This window comes from Ascidia mentula, chromosome 9 (genome assembly GCF_947561715.1).
Source record: "Ascidia mentula chromosome 9, kaAscMent1.1, whole genome shotgun sequence".
NCBI classification, from domain to species: Eukaryota; Metazoa; Chordata; class Ascidiacea; order Phlebobranchia; family Ascidiidae; genus Ascidia; species Ascidia mentula.
In genome coordinates, this window is record NC_138574.1 from 15,064,748 (window position 1) to 15,082,820 (window position 18,073).

An 18,073-nucleotide genomic window follows, 5' to 3' on the forward strand; every position below is an offset into this window, starting at 1 on the left:
ATTATGACATTGTACGTAGTTGTGGAATAACTTTCAGCCGCAACTTACTGAACGTTCTACCACAACTATGTGCAATATCATAATCAAATGTAAACAAACGGATGTACACAGAATTTACTTCAGAACTTGCTGCAACTTTCATTGTTGTTAACTACTCTGCAACAAAATCCACGGATAGATTACAAAACAAAACCTTGTCAACACTTCCACAGATAGCTGCCTCGTCTTCGGTATGCGAGAGAAGGTCTGCGCTATTCTAGAACTGACAACAATAAAAAAAGGCGTCCAAACCGCTAACGCCAAAGTGAGGAAGGACGCGTGTGCTCGTGAAAGGTTATAGGAGGCAAGCAGTGGTCTTAACACACCCGGCAATCTGCTGCATTCCAAACTCTGTGCGAGCATTTACAAACTTGTCATTATTATTTTGCTCGCGCGTTTTCTCGTAATCGAACGTAAAACAATGCTTTATTATTTTAATCTGGCTAGGTTGCAATCTGTCAATCAATCCAAGTTAAACGATGAAATGTCTCAAATCCGATGTTATTTCTAGTTACCCATAGTTATCTCAAATCAATTCAAACGACGTTCTGTTTGGGAATAAACAACGATGGCTTAAAGAGGCGGATTTAAAACATGCCTGAGATTCTCCGCCAGTTTCGAAGATAGCGGAATTGAACGGAGATGAGGTACAACAAATCACGCGTTAAGCAGATTTACCCGAGCCTCGCTTATCTGAGCAAGTTTATCTGTACACAGCATAAGTTACAACTTCCTCTACTGTGTCCAACTTTGCTTTCATGCGACTTTCACGTTTTGTAAACGTGAGCTCAATGCTTAGTGTTTATCGCGGGCTTCGGATAAAGCGTTTAATCGATTAGAGAATCTACACAGGCTCCAGTAACTGTTTCTAATAGGACAATCCAACGAACATTTTACTTGAAGACCAAAAAGGACCCCTAACAAGGCAATATGTCAGGCATGCCACAAACCGCAAGAGCGGCCAGTTTAACACAAAGACTTCCTCACTGCAAATCGACCGCAGCCAACTCCTGCACTTACAACGCAAGGCGCATGGTGTTTCGACACCCTTTTCTCAGAGTAAGGTTAACTTTTTTCTACGTTTTTTCAGCGTTGCGGTAAATTGCAGATCACAAAGTTGCCCTTGACATGTTTGTTCTACAGTTAAAACTGGTGGCAGACACTTAAGAAATACCCGACTCCAAACCTCGTCTTGTCACCAATTCAAACCCGGTAGGTAAAAACCAGAAGCCAGCAATTACCTAAATTTACCGCGAACGGAAGAAAAGATACCAGTTGTAATTATAAATTGTTGGCCCAAGTAGCAGAGATACCGAACACTTTGTACCCAGTCTGTCCCGCGGGAGATTTTATACAACGTGGGAATTTACACGCTCGACCAAAGTTCATCAGATCGACTCGTTGACAATCTTGTAGCAACATATAAGGCTTCTGTTCTTTTACATTCGTTCCAACAAGTCTGGGGCATCTCCAATAAAACGCCCATGGTTCGTGTGCATTTCACTTTTTTAGTCAAAACGAGAATATACGGTGATGCAATTTCCCCAAATAGCCAGACACGATTTTGCAGTGACCCATGTTAACAACGGGCTGGATCGAGGCTCCGGGTTGAATTATCACGTGGTATTTGTTTAGACTACTTGGCTACCTACATGGGTGAATGCTTTGTGGGTTGTCTTGGGTTTCGTGGCGTGTAATTGTCTGTTTAGCACACATACGCAATGCCACAATACTTTCCCTAATAGAAAACCCACAAGCCAAATATCACCTTTCAAAATAAATAGCGAATGATTCGCAATTGTTATTGTACGTAAGTTCGAGACAACAATTATGCAGACATATCAGTTGATGTTTAACACAGGAAAATGTATTTCGCCAAACAAGGCATTATTAAACATGAAACATCAACTGAGCTGTCTGCATAAATTGCATGCAAATACAAATTGTGATACGGTGCGCGATGGTCAGTCTTGGTTCAAACCAGATCCAGATTAGTTTGCTATTCTGCCACACATTTAAATGGCAATTACATAAAAATCTTTGCTTTGAGACGAAAATTTTTTTTTAATTTAACGCATCAGCGCCACCTTCAGGAATACAATAACCATGGCAACCGCCACTGTGGCAAGATGGACGCCAGCCTGAAGCTGGTGCATTGCATTTTTATTTTTTTATTGTAAATATGTAATCATTGAAATTAATTTTTTAATTCCCGGCATAATAAGGAATAAAATTGTGATTTTAATGCCTGCAGAATTCTAAATCGAATGTTCTGATTTTGTCGTTAAACCTAAAAACTATTTTAAACTTATTTAGCAGCAGTTGCTGTTGTTGGCATGTAAATAATTTCAAAGCATGCCCCCTAAAAAGAAAGGTGGTAAGAAAGGGAAGAAGGGAGGAAAGAAGAGTGGGAAAGATGAAGAGGGATCAAATGCAGGAGAGAGGGGAGGATCGGGTAAAGGAAAGGAGTTAAACGAACTCAGCAAAGAATTTTTCCTCATTCAAGTTAAAGATTTGGAACAACGACTTTCAAGGTATATTCCAAAAAATTTGGATAACGTTTTTGCAAAATATAAAAGTATGATTTTTTTGCATAAGTTTGTGTTGATGGTGTTTGCTTTACTTTATATTTTATTGTTTAAAATTTAAATGCTTTTACAACAGATATCAGTCAAAATGCGATGAGTTGAGCATTTCAAATGCTGAGTATGAGGAAAAACACAAACAGTTGGTACAAGATCGGAAAGAAATTGTTGACTTTTTGAAGAAGTCCCTGGAACAACGCCAAGATGAAATATCTGACCTGAACGACAAACTCGTTGGCTTGCAGCAGGTGATGATATCAGTGGCGCAATAAAGTTTGAAATATTTATGGATGAAAATTAACAATGTTGCACTCTCCTGTTATCTCTATGGCCAACAAAGATTTGGTTACAAAGTTACGACAGCTCTTGTATTAAAGTCTTTATTGTCCACCTTTTTAATATATTTAATTTTTTATGCAAAAAAATTTACATAAAATTAAATGTGGCAAAAGATTTCAGTTATTAATTTTGTTTTTTGTTGCTTTTACAACTTGTAGGCCAAAGACACAGAGAAGGAGAATTACGAAAGTCAACTGACTCAATTGAAACGAGAATTTCAAGAAGTGCGAGATCAACTGACATCAGAAAATATGATTCTTGGTGGGAAGTTGGCATCACTTGAGGAGTTTAAGGTGATTTCGATAAAACTTCCACAAATAAATTAAGTCCATAAAAAAACCACAGCAGACAGTGATTCTCTGGGTAGAAATCATTATCATATAAACACCTTAATCAATAACCAGTAAAGTTGTATCAGGTCAATGCTATTCTATGGTTGAATTGATTTGCAATTTTTTAGAGAATTATTTCCAGGTTGTAATAAATTATGTCAAATGAAAACCTACAGGATTTGAAATTTCTCTAAATTTTGTGACAGGTTCAAAAAGAAGATTTAATGAAAAAGTTTGAGGATATGGAGGAGAAACTTCAACAGCAGGAGAAAAATCACAGTGAAATAATCTACAACCTGGAAAGAAAGGCAGTCGTGGATAAAGACAGGTAAACACCTCTGAAAGCTGGTTGTGATTGCGTTGATAAACTGGCAATGTTGTTTTGAGTATCTTGAAAACATTTTTTATTCCAATGTGTTGTGAAAATAATATGCTGAACATTTATTCACAATTCTGTGAGTTGCAGACAGATAGATAACCACATTGTGCAGCTCAGAATTCATATTATTGGCTCCACTTTGCTTATGTATTAACTATGTAAACTACTTGACAGACTGAAAAAGGAAATGGTTCTTCGAGTGAACACTGTTGCAGCCGAGTTTCGCAAAGTTTCAAACAAGCAAATGGCCGACACGACCAAAAGAAACATACGAGAAAATGTTTCAATAAATGCACAACTGACCAAGATGTCAGAGAAGACAAAAGAACTAGTGCAAGTAAGAAAGTGATTCAATTAACATTCACCCTTTCCTGTGGTTTTGAAAAATCTTTTCTTTAATGTTGATGACAATCACAGTCTTTTTTGATGAAATAGTTGGGGTAAATGTTAATTGCTAGGATGTTTCAGTTAAACTATAATGTGTTTATTAAGATTGCAACAAAAAAACACTGACTTTTTTACTATTTGTTTTTCTCCTTAGGAAAATGATGAGTTGAGGGAAAAGGACAACAAGCAGAGATTACAAATTGAATTGTTGGAAGCAAACCAGGAAGAATTAGCCAAGAAAAATCACAGCAACCTCAAGGTTTGTCTTCTTGTCAACATGGCAATTTATATTGCGGGTTAATTGTGTGCTTGTACAACTTTTATATTAGATGCACAATTGTACAGAATAACACTACTCAAAAGTCTGTTGCTGAATTCTATGTCTTTTGTGCCATTTTTATGCTCTACTGTTGAGATGGAATTGTTACCTATAATAAGTAGGCTAAACATATATTCAGGTGTTGAAAATGATAACAGCCCGAGCTCGCCAGCAAGAACTGAACCTGGAAGATCTCGAGTCCAGAGAACAGGAATATATCCAACTCGAGGAGGAATCGACGATGATCCGACAGGAGAATGAACAACTCACTGAAAGACTTGAGATGTGAGTTAGGGGGGTTTCATGCAGGTGCATTCGTAAAGCTTGTCACTTGGTATTCTTGCATTCAGAATGAGGAAACATGTTTCAAACTAAATGTGTTTTTGGTGATTTTAAGTAAAAGCAACTTCACAGTTGACCCATTGTTGATTCTACGTCATACTTGATGTCAAAGTAACTAAATTATTGGAGTTAAATAAATCAACTTTATTCTGCACAGGCTGGAAGAGGACTTGAAACAAACAAAGCAATCTTTGAAGGTGATGACAGAAGAACGAAACACACTTACTGATGGAAAAGAGCGATTGGAAGATATTCTCGCTGCAACAGCATTCACTTTGCAACAGGTTATTAGAACATTTTGAATGACTTCATAACCCTTCTGGTTATATCTGTCCCATGCCATTTTAGTTTTCCTATTTATTGTTAATGTGCGTTTACATTCTTTTTGTGTACAGATAAAACTGATAACCTAACAATTCAGCTTATGATAAAAAACACCATAAAGAAAGTTGATCTAAAATCAAACACAAAAAAATTTAACCATGGTTGTTCCATGAACTCACTGATATGTTGTGTTCACAGGTTTCAACAGAAGCAGCTGAAGATGAAATCGAAACGAAGGCAAAACGTCAAACGATGATCGAACGATTGTTGTTGATCCTAAATTCTGCAGCTTTACTAGGGAAAGCCCCACCTCCATCTGAGTTCTTCCAGCAACCGCCAAAGGTTTGACACAAATATGTTGAATTTGAAACAACATAAGATTACCCACAACTACCCAAACCTAATTAATCCATGCAAACTATTTTAAGACTTTTTTACTCTTGGTAACGATCAGGGTTGAGCAAAATGAAGTCCATGACAATATGCCAATAAACTGCATTCATAAAATTTCATGATTACAAATCTAGATTTTTTTTAGCATTTCCGTTTGAAACGTTTGCATTGCCCATGCTTACCAGCAGACTTACAGATTTGTCTTTCATATTCAGAATTATCATAAAGCATTTCCCAGTCAAATAAATACATGTGCTGCTCAACCAGTTAAAATTTATAAACTTTTCTATCAGTCTTAAAAAAATGCCAAAATGTTTTCATCATTTTTATTGAGGAAGGCAAATAAAAATCTTCACAATATTTTTGATCAGACGCTGATGGCCCCACTTTCCATGGTGAAAGATGTTCCAAAATCAGACAGTAGCCAAATTCCATCAAAAGAATTTCCACATTACAATCTGGGTGACCTTGGTCTGGTTCCGCGACCTCGAAAACTAACCTCAAAGCAGGCCACGTTTGCCAGCAAGGTGTCCACACTGTCGCACACCACCAGGGTGGGAATGAAACCGTCCATGGCTGTCGGAAAGCTGACCCCGAACGCTCTACAGAAGTTGGACAAACTCCCAGCCATTGTGATGCAACACACATCATAACGAGTCAACCGAGTTCTTGTGCAGACTTTCCTTGTTTCCGAGGCATTTTTTTAGATTCTTGTTCGATTTCTTTGTTTTTATAATAATGGGGGGCAACTTCCAGTAACCAACTACTTTCAATTTCGATCGCTTGTCTGAAAAAATATGTGGGTAATTGTTTGTTTGTTTATGTTATCCACTTGCACTGTGCTTTATGTGTGCATATTGCTTTGTTGTATTTACACTTTCACAAGTAAATGTGTTGAAGCTCAGTCATGCACGACCTTGTATAGTTAAATCCAGAGACACATCGCAAAACAAGTCCTTTTTACAGTGATAATTGTTTGTAAAACAACTGTGGCTGGGCTTACGGGATTTAAGCTAAGTTGCATTCAAGTAATGCTTAGCTTATATGCCATAACACAGCTTAACATGCACATCATATAACTAGAGATGGAAAACCTCATGAATTCCTTAGTGGTGAAGACAAGCTCGTGGTAGACGATCCACCTTGGTTGTTCCTCGAACAAACTACTATTAGGGTGAATGTGAACAGTTTGTTGTTGCTTTACTGTCCTGTATCCTGACTTGGTCAGTCGTGCTGTGTGGTAAAAGAAGCCAGCAGTGATCGCCTGAAAAAATAACAAGGAGCAAATATTAAAATGAATAAATGGAAACTGAAAAGTCAGTAACTATTGATCAATAATACTTTCAGTACCGCAAACAGCTGTGCACCCTGTTTCAATCTATAGAGACTGATCCCTGCAGCTGGTGACTGTAGTACTTTAAGGTCAAAACAGTCTACACTGTTGTCTAGCTAATTATTATCGCTCTTGTGTTCCCCCAAAATATATCCACACTTAACAAAATCACATCATCCAAGCAATTGTACAAGCACAGTTTCACGAACATAACAACATTCTAAATCAAACCTTCCTGATGGCTTCGGTGTCCCCAGGATTCGACGTGGGTTCGATTTCAACTCTTTCCATCAGTCCAGCCAACTGATCTCTTACATCGCGAGCTCGCTTCATCGATCGATGTTGGATGAAATTTTCAAAACACCACTGGATCGAGAAATCCGTTCCTGCCCACTGTAATGTTAGAAGAACATGTCATGATTTGACATATGTGTCAGTAAATGCATCAATTCAATCAGTCTTGGTAAAAAATGATAAATAATCCTAAGTCGTCTGTCTGTTTCAAGTTTCTACGACATATATATTTCGCCTGTCTGTGCAGACATCATCAGTATTATCAAACTCTCATTAGTCTTGGTAAAAAATAGTAAAATTAGATTAATATTTAGCAGATCAAAAATACAACACAAGGTATAAATTAGCACATGGGCAGCGATAAAACCATAAAGGTTATGGAGTCAGTCACCCACATGTCAGAAGACAAAACAGCATAAATTTTTTACCTGGTTATAAACATTCATCAAAGTAAGATGATCACCACCAGGAAGAAAGAAGTTCATCCTTGCATTGTCAGCGTGAACCATTTTATCTTTGGGTCGGTAAAATATTGAACTGTTCACTGACAACATTGCTACAATTGTCAGCATCTCGTCCGAACATTTGTATCTGAACAAAAATACATTTAAGGCGAAGAAAAAATAAATAAATCTGTTTTAAAAATGCTACATTAGCTACAATTCAACACAGTAATGTTCAACGCAATGACATGCTTGTCACGATCGCCACACAGCGCAGGTCCATACTCAGATTACGGTAAATAAAACACAAAGTTCGATGAAATTAATGCCAAGATTTTCTTACTTTTCTGAAGCAAGAATTGCTTTGGAAAGCATCGGGTCGGCCGGAAACTCAGCCATCCTCCTCCCAAGTTTAGTGAGTTCCCCGAGGTGGTTGAGAGAACCAAGGGCGTAAAGTTGTTCCAGGGCAAGAACCAGGGTTTCATGGGGAGGGGGGTCCATAAAGTCGAAGTGGATGAGATCGTTGATTCCAAGACTGGAATGAAGGGAAAGAAGGTTTTGAGGTAAAAATGAGGTAAGATTTGAATATTGAGGAAATTTGTTGTTCGAGATTGTTTAAGATTTATTCAAAAATGTGCACATATTTTCTGGTTCAGAGGTCGGCAACTTTTGGCATGCAAAGAGTGAAGTATGCTCTTTAGCACTAAACTGAAACTAGGGGCCGAAAAAGTTGCTGGTGATTATTCTGATTCTTTAATTTACATGAAACAATTTACCCGTCATTATATGTTTTCAGTTAACCTGAAATACCTACAACTACAGCCAAGTTTGCCTATGTTTGTTTTTGAACATAATTGCTATTTTCTTTATTGCTATTGTCCTCTAACGAATTTATATAACAGTGGATGAAAGAACCACATGCGGATCCAAAGTGATCAGTTGTCGAAATATGTTCTTGTTTAAACAAAAATCTCCCACAGAAAAAGCATTATATTGTGCCCACTTCCCCACACATAATATCCCCCAGACCCCAGGATCACCTTTTCAACATAAGCACGACGTTGGCCAGATTAGTTCGTTGGATCTCTGGTACCGTGGAATCTTCCAACTCATGCATGTAAGCCCAGGCCGTGTAAAGACGGAAACATTTACCAGGTCCAACCCGACCTGCTCGACCAGTTCGTTGGTTTGCCGATTGCTGGGGAAAATGGAAAGGGTTTATTTGATAGCAGGATTACAGTGTGGTATAATAATATGGTGTAAAATAAAAAGTGTTTATGTTTACTTAAAATCACACAACAAGTCATATAAGTATCTTGTTACTTGGTTGCTCTTTTTATTCTGTATGGGCATTAGTGATACATATTGATATTTAAAAACATTTTTGATTATCTTAACTATAACTTTCAATTGAATAACAACAGTAACTTTTTACACAATTCCAAGAATAAACTGAACGTAGTAAAGAATAAAACTTAAGCGCAAAAAACTGAAATATTTCATTTTGATCAGCAAAGTCGTCCGAAAGTCACACCAGCTGCACTGATGAGACCTTGTAGGTCGAAACAGTGGCCATCTGTATGCAGCTCACATAATACATATTATTGGATCCACTTTGCTTATCTTTGAAATATTCCAATCACACTGAGTAATATTATTTTAACAAACATCACTTCGCAACTTAAAACAATACAGAAACCGTGTCGTTTCAAACCTTGGAGCAAGGGACCACTATGAGAGATTCCATTCCATTTCTTGCGTTGTAACTTTTCTGTTTACAGAATCCGGGGTCGATCACATACACAATACCGTCTATCGTCAGTGACGTTTCTGCTATGTTGGTTGCCACGACAACCTGGAACAACAAACGAAATTGCCCTGTTTTACTTTGGTCACTGTTAGTTGCGAACAGTGTTGATGAGAGAAAAACTACAAATCCCAGTTTATTTAAGGATTTGCAGTAATGCATTTGTCTGGTAATTATTAATTGCAAATATTCGCATTGCGCCATCAAGTAAATACAAAACATGTGAAAGCTTCTTTATATTATTCGCATAAAGACAAAATCTGTTGCAGAATTTTGCCGCTGCCATGGAATAATGTAATCTGTAAATTGATTGTGAAAATAGGTTTTATGCAATTTCAGTTATCATGAATAGGGAATCGGTTTGTCCACATCCATATAAGCAATCATAATTTCCATTCCCGACCATGACATGTGGTGTAATTACCTTCCTAGCATTAGGAGGGGTCGGCTCGAATATCTTGGATTGCATATCTGATGGAAGGTTTGCGTAGATCGGAAGAACCAGAAGTTCACGAATCCGGGATCCCAGACTTCGGGCTTTCTCCTGCAATAAACAAAGTTTAACAGCAAATTTTTAAATTTACTTTAAAATTTGATAACACAAAACTTGACGTTTGTGAAACAAAGATAAACGATTTCATTGTTGCGTTTCAGCAGACATACTGTGATTTCTGTGGTGTATTTGAACACCAATAATTATGAACCTAAGTAGAATGTCGGGTGAGGTTACGTAATAGCTAGGATAGTCATTACATTTTCTTTCTGATTGCAAAAAAATTGTAAACAATCATTGTATACACAACACTTCATGCTGTTGCAATCCAAATTCAAAACTTTTACTGTTGAAATTAAACCTTTGGACGCTTGTGGCCACAAAAAAATTAAAATTAAATTTTGAAGCATGGGCAGAGGGGAATCTCATTAAGGCTGACCAAGTGATCACAACATTTGAAAGTTCCCGAGATAAACCAACCTGCATCATTTCACAACACGACTCGATCTCCTCCTGTCCAGTAAGGAAGATGAGAATGTCTCCGATTGGTTGAGTCAGATGGATTTGGAACACAGAGACCACACAAGCGTCGAGATAGTCTGCCTCTGGAGCCTTCACACAAATAAAACCTTAATCGTATTTTGTTGAAATAAAAAATAATCAAGAAAGTTATTTTAATGCAGTTTGCAGATCAAATATGAGCCTTGCATACACTGTCACATGCAATGGAACATGAAATTTTATTTTTAATTAAATCCTTTTCTCCCCTTTTTTAATTACCAACAAAGTACACTGAAATCCCTTGGGTCCGAACAACCAGGAAAATACAATTTCCCGAAGATCAACTTACTTTGGTGTAATAAATATCAACAGGAAATCTTCGTCCTGGGATTCGAAAAATCGGAGCGTCGTCAAAAAATGTTGAAAACTTCTCAGCATCTAAAGTCGCACTGCTGATCAGAAGTTTGAGGTCAGGTCGGAATCGAGCGATGTCTTTCATCAACCCAAACAGTATGTCCGTGTGGAGAGTTCTTTCGTGGGCCTCATCTGTGTCACGAAGAAGATGCAAGATTAAAATATTGTAACCTCTGGTCCACTTTATGGCTGGAAAAGACTCAGTGCCAGATAAATTTAAAGTACTTTTATGCAAAACAAAGAAGTCTCTTAAATAAACTAATATTTTTCTATCATATTTTGACATAATTGACTTAAATTACTGAAAAGTAATTTGCTTTAATTCAATGAAAATACAATAAACAACACCGGATCGGTGAACCAAGCCACCCTGGTAGGCTGTCGATCGATACCGTATCTGTAGTAGCTGAGTAAAACTTTTAAATCAATCTTTCAGACAGCTCTTTTAAAGATGTTTAACATCTTTAAAAGAGCTGTCTGAAAGATTGATTTAAAAGTTTTACTCAGCTACTATTGCTTTAATTCATCTAGACTGTTTTGTAAACTCCACTTTCTAGTATATTAGCAGTATTAAAACATTGTCTGAGTCATTACAAAGAACAAAGCAGATTGCGGAAATTTAGCCAGCCATGAATAACCCAAAACTCACCGATCATAATCACGCTGTATGTTTTTAAATCAGGTTCAGTCAGGAATTCCCTGAGCAGCATTCCGTCTGTCATGTACTTTATCTTCGTCCTTTCACTCGTGCAATCTTCGAAGCGAATGCTGTACCCAGCTTCTGCCCCAACTTTCACTCCAAGCTCCTCGGCAACTCGTGACGCAACTGACATAGCTGCCACACGACGGGGCTAGAGGTATACATGTACTACTATTAAATGCAGAAAAAAATCTTTAAAACATGGCAAAAAATTATGGAAGTTGACACACATGAGAATACAATGACATACTTTAGGAGAAATAAAAGACAAAAGATTCACACTGATTCAAGAAACTGACACATAATTACACACCTGTGTGCAGCCAACTTTGAAGTCGCCTCTACAGTAACCAGACTCGTACAAATATTGTGGAATTTGAGTTGTTTTTCCACTTCCGGTTTCACCCTCAATGATAATCACCTACAGTAAGTGAAAGTTCTATTTTAAGGGGTTGTAACCACACTACAACTTTATTTAGCAGAAAATAACTTCTCCATTCTTCTTTTGAATGAAATTTGATAAGACAAAGTCATTCAAGCTTCTGATTTAATCATTATACTGATTTGTGTTTAAATGAACACAGATGTGGGATCAACACAGTCAAAATACCTGATGTTCTTCTATTGCATCAAGAAGATCTTGTCGGTAAGCGTAGATTGGCAACGACTCTCGAACTTCTTTGATCGTCTGCATTTTTTTATCTTTTTCACTCATTTGCACTTTTTCCATTTCTGAAACAATTTTTAGAATTAAAAAAAAAATTTCAAGAGTTATTTCGATTAAATAATCATATAAAAAAAACTTCTTTGAACATAATTTTATCCCACCTTCATCATTTAGCGTCCCCTTCCTAGTCGTGGCCTGTACGAACTCAATCATGTCGTCCTCAGTTATAAGTTCATAATTGTCAGCTTTCCTCCGGGCGTCTTTAGCTCCGTAGTGAGTAACTGCTGCGTTCAACCTTGTTTGCTCCCATCTCTGATGTTCAACATTCGTGTGATAACCTGAAACATAAAGATATTGCATAAGTTAAGATGAAAACAATATTTATGAATAAGCTGGCAGTTGTGGACGCTGTTGACTTCAGCGCTGAACTAGCTTTCAAAAAACAAGCAGACACAGAAATTATCACTTGGTTGTAGTTTTCAGTCAATATCGATACGTTGGACACCCAACTAGGTATCAAACAACAGAGATGAACCACCATGAAGCGCATTATGACCAAACAATTGCCTAATAAATACAATGTTAGAAGGTAAACCAATTTTATGGGTGAGTGTTGTTCATAGTAAGGTCGGTTATTTAATTGTTGAATAAAAGCACACAAATTCTCACCATCTGTGTTTGTGTCAATCTCATCATATTCGTCAGGGATGCTTTTCCTGCGTTTCTCTTCCGGAAGATAATATCTAGTAAGATTTAAATATTTCACCACTTAATTATTCTTCATTTTTATGAAAATATTTGTTTTTAAAATATTTGTTTTGAAAAGTGGAAATAATGCCTGAACAAAGAAGTTACAGAAGCACATTTTTTGTAATCTTGTCAGAAAGTTGGGAGGATTAAAAAGCCTTTACCTTCCACTTTTATCTTGCTTTGTTATTTTCCTGTAATTCTCAGCGACATCGATCACAGTTTTCTTGTATTCTAAATCCTTTCTCTCTTTGGATGTGAGAGCCTCGCCTTCAAACAATAAAAAAAAAACATGCTAAAAATTGCAGGTTTAAAGAAAACTCCATAGTTGATCACTTTTACAAAGTGCAATATGTCTGGTGTTGATAGTTCAGAATCACACAAGTCAACTCTTAGCCCTACAATTTAAATGTTATACCAAGGAAAAAAATTTGAGTTGTGTTAGTAAAGTACAGGGTACCGCCAAGCACAAATATAATATGGTGAAATTAAACAATTTTACCAGAAAACAGATATTCTTCGTCTTTGATGTCATCGGCCAACTCCTGCATTTTAACTTCTTCCCTCATCTTCAGATATTCCCTCCTGGACTTCTTCCTCAGTTCTATGATGCTCAATTCCTCATCTTCCTCTGCCTTGTTAACCTGATCCAAGATGGAGAACAATATAAAAATATCTGGCAATTTTATCAGAAAATAAGGAATACCAAAAGGAATTTTAAACTGACACTGAGACGTTTTCAATCAACCAACTTTGCACATATGAAGCTAGCAACCTTGGAAGGAAAGTATGCTACTGAATTTATTAGCATCCCAAATGTTTTTTTACATTTAAGGTTTAACAATGATTTGTTTCTTAACATTTCAGCAAATCGTTCATGGTAAAATAAAAACTTCTTAAAATATTTCATCAATGTGGTTATTGGAAAAAAACATACAGTTTTTGCATCAACGATCTTTCTTGTTTTCGCGTCATCTTTTTCTCTCATCCGTTTCGCGAACTCGTCTCGTTCGACCAAATCTTTTTGTCTCTCTCGTTCCTCTTTGTCCCACTCATCTTCAGATGATGAATCCTGAAGAGGAATCAGTTGTAAAAAACAATAAGTGAAAAGGTTTGGGACATATGTTGGTTAAGTATCTTTTCTGCAAATTTGTTTCCTGGTTCTACAAACACAAGTTTTTAACTGGGGTTCAAGGACTCCTAGTGGTTGACAGTGGAGGGAGCCTGAAGTCCACAAGATTTCTAACAAACTTATACTTCCACAATTGATTTTTAATGGATCAGTGATGAAGTTAATTTTGTTTTTAAACAGATGTCCCAAGATTTACATATCACGATTTTTTCTTCAATGTTTTTCTAGGATTTTGAACCTTTGAAATAATGTTTGTAAATTTTCACCAAAGTTTATAGTTTGGCAAAACAAAACCTTTTACCAGTCAAATAAAACTGGAGTTTATACCCCTCACATAGCAAACTATTTGAGACATAATGATAAATCCACATAAAATGCTCCAAACCTTTTGATCATTTTTTCTTTTGCTTTCCTTCTTTGCAACAACTGTTTCATCATCAGACGATGATTGTTGGGATTTTGTTCTTTTCCTGATGTGTCTCGGAGCCGGTTTCCTTTTGCTTTGTTCTGAAATATTTAAAAAATATGACAAAAAAATTAAAATAAAAATAGTGGACAAAAGACTGCTTGGATTTTGGGAACTCTGATGTAAAAACAAGATGTTTGGTAATAAACTCTGAACCACCTTTGGTTTTTTTCCTTGGAGCAACAACTGGTTGGAAATCTTCTTCCTCCGATGAAATTAAGGCATAAGATTTTGTCTTTGCTTGCAATGCCACAGCTTTCTGCTCAGCCAACTTGCTGGAGGTGACTGCCCTCTGGCGGTGGGGGACCTGAAGGTCAAAATACAAAACATGCAGATGTACTTAAGTGCCAGAAGAACAATTTCTATAAATAACTATGCCTGACAGCAAAAATAGGAAGATGCAGATGTTGGTTAACAAGGAATTTTTTGAAATTAAAGGATATATTTTTATTTGGAAAACTTATTTCTAGCAAAAATTTTGGACATTGCTAGAATAAAAAACAGCAAATAGTTGTTTTTAGCAAAACACAAACTGACTCTTGAAAATAGTTCCGATGCAAAGTTGACCATCTTAGAATTTACTTCCACAGTTCCAGTACTTCGAAGACGTTGCAAGAAATCATCGCTGCTGTAACTTTTCTCACAAAGTCCAATAAGAAATTGAGCAACATGCTGAAATATCAACCATGTTATCAGTTCACAACATGTACAATATTTGTTCAAAGCAAACTTAAAGAAATTTACTTGTTTTTATGATAAAACTTGAAATTCTTTGATTTTGGACACAAAATTGTTTGTTTTAAGCTAAACTTTTTCAGAAATAACTTGTACCTTTTCACTGAGACCAAGTATTTCATGGAGTTGGTCACTGACCCAAACCTCCACTGCAGAGGGCATGATGTTATTTAGAAAATACAAGCTTTTATCTGCAAACTGTTTTCTCACAGAACAGAAGAAATGCTACTGGTTTTAACGTCACTTTCAACTTCCTCTGAATTTGAAATATTCAACAGACTTTTAAGCAGGTTCTTCATTAATTTGTGATTTTTCAGAAAACTAAAATCTCGTGGATTGTACGTCTGTCACGCATGACTAATTTGTTCAGTGAAGCACAAAATCAAACATGGAAAAGCGACATCTTACGGATGTTTAAAATAATTATTTAACCGCGAGTTGTCAGAAAAGAGTAAAAAGATGCATTTTTGTTTGAACGCAACCTCTTAAAATTAGTACTTACGGACAGACAAACGTTAATATTCAACAACCAAAGATTTTAATCATCTGTTAGCGTAGAGATATTTTTTATTAATCTACTAGTGATTTTGACGATGTCGAATTATAGGCGAAGCATATATATCAGAAGCAACGAGAAATGACTTGGGTTTTCTCTTTAAAACCCGTTAAAAACTCAGATACCATGTATGTGTTGTCCATAAGATGTTGGGAGTTCTTTCTGTAAGCGTACGAGGGATGTTTAGTCAGAATTTCGACACGTGACACACGAAGTTGAATACATGACTTTTACTCACGAAAACTTTGGGTTTCCGCTTGACGTGTCTGGAGTTGCTCCAGGTTCTTCGTCGTAACGGATATCCGTTAACACGTCGACCTTCGTTGACCAAAGGTGAGTAGGGTTTGAATATTACAACATATCCTGCCGATTAACTTCAATAAAAACCTACCAGACTGAATGAACATTTAAGGGTGGAAATGGAGACAGACAAGGTTCAAAATTTGTTTATTCCGACCCAACAGACGTGTAATGGGATGAAGAAACATGTAGGACCTGTTTGTCTGTCGTGTATTTAATTTCCCTTTCGGCCGGGGGATTGGCTGTAAAGCCGGGGATTGGCTGTAAAGAATTATAGTGAGAAGAGGTTTGTCGAATCATAAATTCCAGACAAATGAAATCCATCCAGCACGACGAGCGCGCCTGGGGATTATTCAACTGTGAATGATTCAAAACTTGAAGAAAGTTTTCAAAATCTACACGAACGAAACCGGGCTAAGATCGTTTTTCGAAATATTCCTAAACTGCCTGGAGCACTTTTCGGTCGTGATTCGGAACAACTTTTTCGGCGACGAAATTGGAACGAAAATACATGAGTACAGTTTCCCTTTCCTAAAAAATACGGGGCGTGGTCGATTCGAAGCGGAAATGTGACCGATGGGCGCCCCTATGCTGCTATCCTAAGGTTTCGTATATTTTTGAAACAAATCCACAGATTGCGACTGTAAAAGGTAAATAATTACTGCTGTGTCATCACAGTGTGGAAAAGTTAAATTTATGCGGATCGGAAGAAAAATGACCAGAATTTTTCGAAACACGAATCCACACAAGAATATAACTTGTGTCAACCTGATCCATTGATAACCTTCATATAAGGAGGAATAACTCAAGAGTTGCACAAATTTACGTCACAACCGTTTACTAAGAACTAAAACGCTTCTGTGCGTGAGGTGTTAAAGTTGCCAAGATTATAACTTGACCAATTGCACGTGCGAAGTTACCGTCTTTATCTTTCTATGTTACGTAACAATGTGATCTATTGCACGTTTCCGACCTGTCTTATACGTCAGCCACGCACAAATTGTTCCTCAACCACCGGATGAACTCGAGAAGTTGCATTTCTTCTAATTGCGGAGGAATGTCTGCGAATTTCCAATAAACTATTTAATTACCTCTTGGAGGTGACGAGCAGCCTTATATTACTTATCTTAGATTCAAACTTAATCATCCTCATTGCATTAATGTAGGAACAAAGGAAAAAATCATTGTCAGGAAACACAAAAATGTTTCGTCAACTTGGCCAAATATTTGAGAAAATTCCGGGTTTTAGGGTTTTACAAAGGTTAACACTGAATAACCTTTAAATAAATCATAATTGTAGGGAAAATGGTCATGCATCGTTGATCCTTGTTGCTTATGTCATTTTATCAGTACTTGGGGAGAAGTGTGGCGGTCACACCCAAAAAAACTATGCCGCAAGAAATTAAAATGCTTCATTTCCTTGAACAGTGACTGCGACACGCTTATACGACATATAACGATATTCCATAATTAATCATGTTGTCTGACTCGCGACCGGAAGTGACGCAAGCAGTACGTAGTGTAAGTTACATTATGAGCATGTAGCGTACAGCACGCGGCTTGTACATATTTATACAAAGGGGGCAAGTCCCTCTGCCCGATCGGTTGCAGGTTATTTGCAAGTGGTTCCATATTAAACCCGCAGGGTCCGCTTATAGCTTCCGCGGTGTAAAAATAGAGCTGCCGTCATGGTTGGGATTGAGTGTGGAGAAATGAGTGTTATCACTGTGGGTCCATATCCAGGTACATTCCCACGAGTGGTCGGAAGTACTGAATGTAACAAGTCATGAATGCAAATAAGGATGGACCTGGACCTGAGACACTTCAATTAATGAATGCTCGTTACGTTGTCAACGTCAAGGCGTCCAATCTACATAAATTTACATAAAACTGCTTTCTCCAAATAATTGAACAAATTGCACGTTTTGTTCGAGTGTTTCGGCCACCACCCGAGAAATGTTAACCAACGAAAGTAAGAATTTCCTCCATTTCTTCGTTTGAATCTGGTATCAAGATGGTGACAGAAATGTAAACTCGCCATCCAAA

General features: G+C 37.1%; 2 protein-coding genes across 2 annotated transcripts; one reads left to right on the forward strand and one right to left on the reverse strand.

Annotated features, from left to right (window-relative positions):
• Positions 1 to 2,326: 2,326 nt before the first annotated feature.
• On the forward strand, positions 2,327 to 6,343 carry LOC145913604 (cilia- and flagella-associated protein 157-like). The gene is made up of 10 exons (XM_083001324.1): positions 2,327 to 2,573; positions 2,704 to 2,872; positions 3,122 to 3,256; positions 3,502 to 3,623; positions 3,849 to 4,011; positions 4,216 to 4,320; positions 4,520 to 4,665; positions 4,880 to 5,006; positions 5,245 to 5,388; positions 5,811 to 6,343. The coding sequence occupies exons 1-10, from the start codon at positions 2,395 to 2,397 to the stop codon at positions 6,090 to 6,092; spliced, it is 1,572 nt and encodes a 523-aa protein (XP_082857450.1). The 5' UTR covers positions 2,327 to 2,394; the 3' UTR covers positions 6,093 to 6,343.
• Positions 6,090 to 15,487, reverse strand: LOC145913603 (pre-mRNA-splicing factor ATP-dependent RNA helicase DHX16-like). Its single transcript, XM_083001323.1, has 22 exons — positions 15,268 to 15,487; positions 14,974 to 15,108; positions 14,596 to 14,743; positions 14,356 to 14,477; positions 13,776 to 13,910; positions 13,341 to 13,482; positions 13,003 to 13,108; positions 12,761 to 12,834; positions 12,253 to 12,429; positions 12,035 to 12,156; positions 11,738 to 11,845; positions 11,374 to 11,575; positions 10,660 to 10,856; positions 10,290 to 10,421; positions 9,741 to 9,860; positions 9,224 to 9,364; positions 8,550 to 8,707; positions 7,853 to 8,044; positions 7,495 to 7,657; positions 7,004 to 7,165; positions 6,534 to 6,703; positions 6,090 to 6,226 (listed from the first exon to the last, which is right to left on the reverse strand). The coding sequence occupies exons 1-22, from the start codon at positions 15,331 to 15,333 to the stop codon at positions 6,097 to 6,099; spliced, it is 3,102 nt and encodes a 1,033-aa protein (XP_082857449.1). The 5' UTR covers positions 15,334 to 15,487; the 3' UTR covers positions 6,090 to 6,096.
• Between the last annotated feature and the right edge of the window lie 2,586 nt (positions 15,488 to 18,073).

Bases quoted from the DNA above. Each gene is read 5' to 3' on its own strand.
- LOC145913604 (XM_083001324.1), top strand. From the start codon at position 2,395: ATGCCCCCTAAAAAGAAAGGTGGTAAGAAAGGGAAGAAGGGAGGAAAG. The intron at 2,574-2,703 runs GTATATTCCAAA...CTTTTACAACAG, and splicing joins TTGGAACAACGACTTTCAAG to ATATCAGTCAAAATGCGATG. The intron at 2,873-3,121 runs GTGATGATATCA...TACAACTTGTAG, and splicing joins AACTCGTTGGCTTGCAGCAG to GCCAAAGACACAGAGAAGGA.
- LOC145913603 (XM_083001323.1), bottom strand. From the start codon at position 15,333: ATGCCCTCTGCAGTGGAGGTTTGGGTCAGTGACCAACTCCATGAAATA. The intron at 13,109-13,340 runs GTAAAATTGTTT...TATTGTTTGAAG, and splicing joins CGAAGAATATCTGTTTTCTG to GCGAGGCTCTCACATCCAAA. The intron at 9,861-10,289 runs GTTGGTTTATCT...TGTTTATTGCAG, and splicing joins CGTGTTGTGAAATGATGCAG to GAGAAAGCCCGAAGTCTGGG.